This window comes from Spea bombifrons, chromosome 1 (assembly GCF_027358695.1).
Source record: "Spea bombifrons isolate aSpeBom1 chromosome 1, aSpeBom1.2.pri, whole genome shotgun sequence".
NCBI lineage: Eukaryota > Metazoa > Chordata > Amphibia > Anura > Pelobatidae > Spea > Spea bombifrons.
In genome coordinates this window covers 62,466,750-62,475,275 of record NC_071087.1, presented here as the reverse complement: position 1 = coordinate 62,475,275, position 8,526 = coordinate 62,466,750, and the positions used below count along the sequence as shown (strand labels likewise).

Here is an 8,526-nt window from a genome sequence, read left to right as displayed (position 1 = left end):
TCCGCTGCCGGAACTTCTATGGTGGAGCACCGGCGTGACATAACCTTCCGGTGCTCCACCATAGAAGTGCCGGCAGCGGAGGTTGCCTACCCATATCGCGCAGAGGTTCACCAACTTCAGCTCCTGCATACTGGAACATAGGAACAGTTTTGACCATTTTCCATAAATAAGCAGAGAAGCAGTTTCTTGGATGATCCTGTCTTTCAGTGAAATGAACAGTAAAGAGTGCTTTCAGGAAAAATAAACCAAATAAAGAAGAAAACAGATCAGAAAAAGATGTTTTATTGTATCATATTGTGCATGGTACACACACACACTCTCCATACAAAAAGGTGAGCCAGGCAGGTAAACAATGACATTCAATGCGAGTTTAGAAATGTGACTAGGAAAACAAAATATAGGCACTTGAATTATTTTCTCTATGTATGAAAATAGAAATATATATATTTTGCATGAAGTATATTAAGATAAGAAGGACAAAATACAAAAATAAATTAAACAAGCTTTCTAACGGGCATAAAAAGTGGGAATGATGTAGCTATTTTACACAACTATTCATAAGTCTATTAATTGTGCATGAACTTCTCATACAGTGAATCATTTCATACATACATTTTTTACATTTATTATGTAAACATTTTGTGCTACACTTCAAAAACAAAGGCATGGGATTAGTGGTTTTAATTAAGAGTGCAATGAAGTAATAACCGTGCCTAAGCCAGTGGTGTGATTTACGTCCGTGGGAATGTGTATATAATATGAACGTGATTAAACATACCAGCTGCCTATAGGTAGCTTTCCGGTGTGGATTGTGGCCAAGCTCTGGTAGTTGGAGACCCTTAGCTGGTGGAGAGTTACAGATCGGGTGTTCAAACACATTTGTATGCTCCCCAGCACTTGATTTGGAAGCATTTTGCCTGCATATATTCTTGGACTAAATGTTATTGTTTACTAGCTCTCCAAGCTATATATACACAAGTTAATTCAAGACTATAGACATCTTATATACATTTGTAGGCCACAACAAATGAAGTGAGAAGACCAGGAAATGCTAGTATGACATCAATAAAATGTACTGTATTTGCAAGCACGTGATTTAAAAAGTAACTCATTTGAGCTAAACCACGTTCCATTAAAGGCAAATCGCTTTAATATAATGTAATAACTTTCAATGCATTACAACAGTTCTGTAGTTACAGGGATTGCACATCGTTAGGTTTTTAAGGGATCGGAAGGAATGATGCTCTGCGTTTGAAAATGCATTTTTTTTCAATCTATGCGCTAGCATTTATGAATCACAGATAAAGTATCTAAACACAAGAATGTTTTGCTGTTTCCACAAATTAGTATAAATGTATAATTGTCCCAATGAAATCTAAGGGAATAGTCGTCAGCACCCTTTTCTTTAACTGATTTTTTAAATAAAAGGATAGGAAGGATGTTATTTCAGAGATGGGATACTTAAGGAAGTTATTCGCGTGACATTGTGGAGTGCCTGGTACTCTCTCAGCTAAGGATTCCCACGCTGCTGGTGATCGTTTCTCACTGCTCCTACAAGCTTTCACGAGGACCTTAAAAGTACAAGCTATTTTTGTAAGAATTCGGACACATGAATAAAAAGCAATGCAAAATGGCGTACCGCTCTTCGGGATGCTTTTAAATAGTATTTTGTTTAGTTTCTGTACAACAGCTTTAAAAATAAAACAACCGAGATCCATGACAAGCAGTTTTAATCTGCCATAAACACCGCAAGACAGTAAAGATGACTAAAGAATCCTACAAAACCTCATATTAGCTAACCATCCAGAGGAATGTGCCTCCAATCACAAACTAGGAAAAAAGAGGAAGGAGGGAGCAGTCAGAGATGAAGCCATGTATGTGTGGTTTCCGTGACAACAGCACGAAAAGCCTACATGAAGCTCTCAGGTCACTTGGATGTACAGTGCTAAATGACTAGGAACAAAGCTTAAGGTGCTTGTTAAATGCTGCAGCAAACTTATATGCAGAGCTGCCACGGCCACTCTCTAGTGAACATCCGATGATGGTATAAAATGAATTGCAGAGCATACAATCAGTTTTTTTTTTTTATAATATCCGACGCCATTCCTCCAATCCTACACAAATATCTAAGACCTCTTTAAACTGAATCTCATAAGTTTAAACATTCATTTTTTTAACGGGTTCGTCTCACAGGAAGAACTAGGTGGCGTTGGAACTTCGCAAGCCATGGTGAAGTCGGTGGGATTAAAACATTCCACCTCACGAATAAAGGAGTAAAGTTGCTCTTCAGTGCATTAACCCTCTTTGCCAACACAAACACTGGCTGTATTATAATGAATGTACCATAGTGAACTGGAAAGAAGTACTTCTGGAATTCAGGTGCCAGATAAAAGATACAAGAAAGAGGAATTAAACAGTATTTCAAAAGGATGAATATAAGTGTAAAGCAAAGTATACTCTAAATAGAAGAGTAGACCAATGGGGGTTACCAAGTTACAAAAATATATTTAGAAACCGATACATTTTTGTAAACAGTATAGAAAAAAAAAAAGTTTTTTCTAGAAGTATCACAGCTTGGATGAAGTGCTAGCTATTCGAAAAATACATTTTAAAAATAAAACATCTATGCTTATGAAAAAACCGCAAAGTGTCTTATCCCATGTGACCTTCCTGGCATCAGGCAGGTACACATTCAGCAGTTGACCGACAGGCTCCACAGGCAAACATTAAGTGAGAGGAAGGACATCCCACCTCAGTGGCACATCTTCGATGTCATTTCTTTCTGTGAATAATACAACACAAAAGGGTGATTAATAGCGGGGGAAAAAATAGGTCAATTGTTTATTTTCAATTAAAACATTCTAGATAATACCTAAATCTGGGCTATATTAAAAACACACATTTATGATCAGGCGATGACCTGGAGCAAATTTTGAAATTCATCCTCCAAGGTCAGCACGACCAAACCCTGCACTTGAGGGTAAACACAAGGATCATTCTTCATATCAGAGAGAGGATTAAAATAGCATTGCCTTCTGACAGAAGCAACGAGATTTATCCAAAACGCGTCAAAAATCAGTCTGTGCAAAGTTAAATTAATCCCAAACGTCTACAGACCATTATTATTTTGTGGCCACCTGGAATTTGACCACTTCATGCTGTCAATACTATACCTAGATTACTTAATTTTACAGGGGAGGAAACAAGTGATCTGATTGCCACGTAATGCATTATTGTCCATATATTGCATACTCACCAATGGCTCAAGTTCCTTTGTGTCAATAAGATTAAATTCTGTGACAAAGTAATAAAAATGCTTGTAGCAGGTGTTCACGTGAGCCTCTGCTCCCATCTGGATGATTCTGTCAAAATGGTGAATGTAGACATGGACAAATACCCGGAACAGCCTGGATAGAATCTTTTTCACTACCTGCAGGAAGTTCTTTGGGAAGGGGGTACCTGTTAGGTTAAGAGAGATTTTATAAAGGTACGACCAATAAGTAACTGAGACAAGCTCGCTATAAATATATTCAATTTAGTTCTGGAATACCAAGCAACACCAATTGGGGAAAAAACTGATTTTTAATGTTAATTTATTTAGTTTGCATGTAAACTATTTCTTTGAATATAAACATATGCCAAGCTTGATAATCGTAATTCTAATCAATACTTAAGTCACAAAGGATATGAAAATTAGACAACCCCATGCAGAGGACAACAATAGGTCAGAAAGTAAAAAAAAAAAAAAAAAAATCCAGAAGGGTAACCAACAAGTGGGGCTGCAGAAACAGTAAGTTTTAAAGAGCAGGATTATTTTCCCCTCCAGTGGGACAAAATGTAGTACAAAAAAACCCCCCAAAACTCACCAACATTTGTAGGGAATATTCCTTCGTTGTTTATTTGAACTTCTATCCAGTCCATCAGAAGATTCATGTATTTCGGAGCAGACAGAGCAGTGGGTTTTCGGTACCGGTTATCGTCTTGCCATCTGTATTCATACTTTGGACCACCAGACATGACAGGACAAGATTGCTCTGTGCAACTATCACTGATTGTACCATAGATCAGATTGATGCGGTTAAAGAAGTCAACTACATGGACTGCCACCCAATCATTCTGGTCCTCCCCGTGTGGCAGCTGGACAGCCACCTTTAAATCAAGTCCAGCATTGAGGGATGCTTGAGCTTTCTTATGCAGTTCAAAGCGCTGTGTACCAGGCTCAAATTTCCGTTTTGGACGGAAGGTCCTGTCCTTGTTGAACACTTGCTTTAGTGGGTTAGACATGATGGAAGCAGAGAAAACGTACCCTTTTTTCTTTTATGTTTTGGTGAATGATAATATCCAAATTCGTTAACACTGTAATTTGAACAAGATGGAACAGTATCATGTAGACTCTAGATGGAATCAAACCTGTAATAAAAAAAAACTTGTTATATAAACGTTATATCTGTGCAAAAGTCAACAATGACACTACACAATTTAAGACAAAGAACACAAAGCTTTTTTGGTGTACAATTCAGACAGTGAAGGGAAATCTTAATGCTTCAGCATACCAATACATTCTGGACAATGCTGTGCTTCCAACTTTGTGAGAACAGTTTGGGGAAGGCCCTTTTCTATTCCAGCATGACTGTGCCGCAGTGGACAAATGAAGGTCCATAAAGACATGGTAGGATGAGTTGATGTGGAAGAACTTGACTGGCCCGCACAGAACCTCGACCTCAACCCCATCAGACGCCTTTGGGATGAACTGGAGCGGAGATCGCGAGCCGGAACTTCTCATCCAACATCAGTGCCTGACCCCACAAATGGTCTACTGGATGAAAGGGCAAAACTTCCCACAGAAACACTCTGAAGTCTTGTGGAAAGCCTTCCCAGAAGAATGGAAGTTGTAAAGGGGGGCTACATAATAATGTCTATGTATTGAGAATGCAATGTCATAAAAGTTCCTGTTGGTGTAATGGTCAGGTGGACCATATAGTGCTGGGGTCCCCAACCTCCGACCCTCCAGCTGTTGCAGGACTACGTCTTCCATTATGGGAGATGTTGTACTGCAGAAGCTGATATAGCGTGTAGAATATGGCATTTGGCAATCAAGAGATCTAGAAAGAGTGGTTGGAGTGGTGGATTAAACCCCTGTAACATACTACATGATGTTCAGAGCTTTATGCTCACATATGAACTCTACAGGTTTAAAAGCTAATATGTCACATTCCCTGTATATGGTTAAAATATATTTGCCTTTAAAAGGGCTAACAATAGCAGGTCCCTCCAGCTAGAAGGGCTGAGCTGGCCCTGTGTAACACACGATGTGAAGATTTTAGAGAAATCTTACTGATTTACCAAGTTCTTCATAATGTACAGTGACGTCAAGGAGCTGAAACCACAACTTCCCTACTAGCTCCCCAACTAGCGAATAACCCAGACGTTTTAATCTACGTTATAAAGAACTTGTAGTGCAGAGGACTGCCTCACACTCAGGCAGTCCTCGGGAACCGCTATCCATGATCCCCACGTCACACAAGACTTCCTTTATGAATGGATGCATTGCATTCTCAATTAACGCGTTGCTCCATTCATGTAAAGTGAGGGCTCCTGATTGTTCAGAGATCGAGAACAGGAGCTTCAGAAACGGCTGATCCTTGCCGTCATGCAGCGGATCAGACATTATGGCACAGCCATAAATAAAATCAATAACATTTACAAACACATAAAAATATCCCACATATTTTATTTATTTTTATAGAACAGGCTGATGCCTTTTGCTTTTCTTATGCAACTGCTTTGGTGGATTACCACTCCCATCACCATCAGCCAAGCTGATGAGCGTAATGAGATGTAGCCCACAAAAGCAAGATGCTGGAATACTATATGTAAAATATATTATTTTTCCATGGGCAAAGTGAAAGCTTCTGTCAGGAATAATGGTAAGATAAAAGGTTAAAGAATGCTAAAATGCCAGCATGGCTTAGAGGCAACCCTAGTGACTGTAGAATATGTGGATGGCAACGCTGTTGGATTTAGAACAAGCTGATATATTGTCTCCAAGGAAGACGAAATATCCCATGCAGGATGCAAAAAAGGGAAGCCAGATGACAGCCGGAAACAAGTGACAGGATATGCAGTATTAAAACTGTTCCACTGATATGCTAAAGTTACATAGTCCAGACCCACAGACCAAAAAAAAATGAAAAAAAAGCACATTTAAAGCTGGAAGCCAAAAGTAATACATTAGGATTTTTCTTACTTCACATCAAATAAAGCTCGACCGGTTTGTTTAATGTGCAACACGTTGTAGACAGAATGCACAAATTCAACTTATTTGCGCACTATATCTAGTAACGTAAGTGTTACAACGTAAAAGAAGCCATGAAAGGCGCTTTGGATTTTACTTTATAACAACCTAGAGAGTTACCGTGTACAGTATTAGTTTTCCATTGATTTATCATTTTTTGTTACTCTTATACTTGATAAGTATAGACAAATGAGCCAAAGCGCTAAGATTTTGCCCATCAGCGTAATTAATACGCAATTAGCAGCTCTATTCCTGCGCCAGCTCAAGTAAGTCAAGCGTGAATACACAAAATGACTCTGGGTATAAAGGCACGCAGCACATCTCCACCTCCTTTGCAGCTACATTATCTTTGACTATCGATCCACAACCAGATGATAATTAAATGTCGCAATTCCAACAACCGTAGTCATTGAACAGCGATACAAACCAACACACTAAGCGCAGCGTGTCACAAGCATAGTCTTCACTGAAAGCGAAAGCACAATAACTTATTAAATCTTTCCTGCGCCAAAGAACGGAAAACACCTGGAATTTGCTTCTTTATTTAAATTGACCCCACTGAATGACGGGCGGCGGAGCAAATTCTGAGCCTTTCCTACTGATTTATTAATGGCTTTGTTAGCTTGCACACAGGTATACCAGCTGCTGTCATATCATACAGGCAGCTCCTCCCTACCAGAGCATGTCAGGGGCCGGAGACTGGGGCTGCCCCCTACCCAACAGCAAGAGGGCCTGGGTCAGCCAGCAGGCAGGGGAGCGAGGTGGGGACGGGGCCCTCGCGGGAGACAGCGGAAGAAGAGTCAAGGAAACAAGCATCTTCCGGAGTACCGCAAACACATTCAAACCAGCTAACGGAACGGGCATTTCCGTGTCCCCACCCCATCCTATAGACGTATAGAGACCTAAGACGCACGCTCGGTGGATTTTAACTCGCTTCCCCATTAAACGCTCGCACTGGGTGTTTATAAAGCTCCTACCGCCGCAAATAACATGATTTAAGATGCCTTCGAACTATTGCGACACACACCGTGTGTCCTCACCTACGACTCGCCTCCCTATGTGACCGCAGCTTCCGTTTTCCAGCGCACGGATGCTTTAGTCTCTCCGCTCCGCCGCCGGCCTGGGTGTATCGCGCCCTCTCCGTGTCTGCCTTCTTGAAACGCGTTCTCCCGCCCAAAGTGTCAGGGCACGCAGTTTGCGGCTCTCGCGTATCCTGTGCTCGGGGCTCCTCCGCTGCCGGGAACTGCGAGGAGGAGACGAGTGAGGGAGGGGAGAGCGGCTTCCGCCCCGGGATCTGCCCCTTACTGATGGGAGGGCGGGGGACAGTGCCCGGTACTTCTTCCTGCTTCATCCATGTCACTTCGCCAAGTATGAAGACAGAGTCAATTGGCGATCCAGTTTAATTATGAGAGATTCTTTTTTTTTTAAATATAAAACTTAAAAAGTTTATATATAAAATTAAAAAGTTTCTTTTTATGAGCAGGCCCTAAAATTAGTGCTGTATCCTCACAAAAGTCCTGGCACGAAAAGAGTTACCTGAAGTACAATTTGTGTGAAAAAAAAACCAGACACAACAATAGTAGGGTTATTTTCATTAGCTTTTATAGATGAGTAAAAGATTTGTCAAATAGCAGTCAGAAAAAGTACTTTTTAATTTTTTTTTTTTACTATATTTAATATTTTAAGATATGACCAAAATAATAGCATCTAAAGAAAGTCATTCATGTACTGAAAAAAAGGCAATTTATAATATGGGTACATTGAATGAGAAAGAAGAACGTTACAGCTAAACACACACACAGCGGAAATGTTTAAACATTGTCCGGAATGATACAACCCTCCCCCCCAAACAAAGTGAAAATACACTTACTCCAATATGAACATATTCGGGATATGTAAAGACACAAGGTATATCACTATTCTGCATATAGCGGTTTTGATCTCATGAGTGCTAAATAGCGAACGTTTTGGCCCTTGCAAGTGAATCTTACACTGATGTCTACACGATAATTCTATATGCGTATGGTAAGCAGAAAAGTGACAAAAGTCCTCCACTGTACAGAGCACAGTAAACATAATAAAAATTAGACTTGCGCATTCGTATTTGGGAGAACATGAAAATGAACACGAATATCGAATGAACTAATATGGTGACGGGTAAACGTACATGAAGACGAAGAAGAACACAAAGAATCGTCTTCCTAAATATTTCCTAGCTAATCTCCCTGGTG

General features: G+C 40.2%; 1 protein-coding gene across 2 annotated transcripts; it reads right to left on the bottom strand.

Moving 5' to 3' along the window:
• Positions 1–266: 266 nt before the first annotated feature.
• MOB3A (MOB kinase activator 3A) lies at positions 267–7,610 on the bottom strand. 2 transcript variants are annotated; one of them, XM_053462586.1, is made up of 4 exons: positions 7,323–7,610; positions 3,867–4,410; positions 3,257–3,459; positions 267–2,782 (listed from the first exon to the last, which is right to left on the bottom strand). In XM_053462586.1, exons 2-4 carry the CDS (start codon positions 4,282–4,284, stop codon positions 2,753–2,755), a joined length of 651 nt encoding a protein of 216 aa, XP_053318561.1. In that variant the 5' UTR covers positions 4,285–4,410; positions 7,323–7,610; the 3' UTR covers positions 267–2,752. The 2 variants fall into 2 exon arrangements, with proteins under 2 accessions (XP_053318561.1, XP_053318551.1); XM_053462576.1 differs by having other exon boundaries at positions 7,336–7,601.
• Between the last annotated feature and the right edge of the window lie 916 nt (positions 7,611–8,526).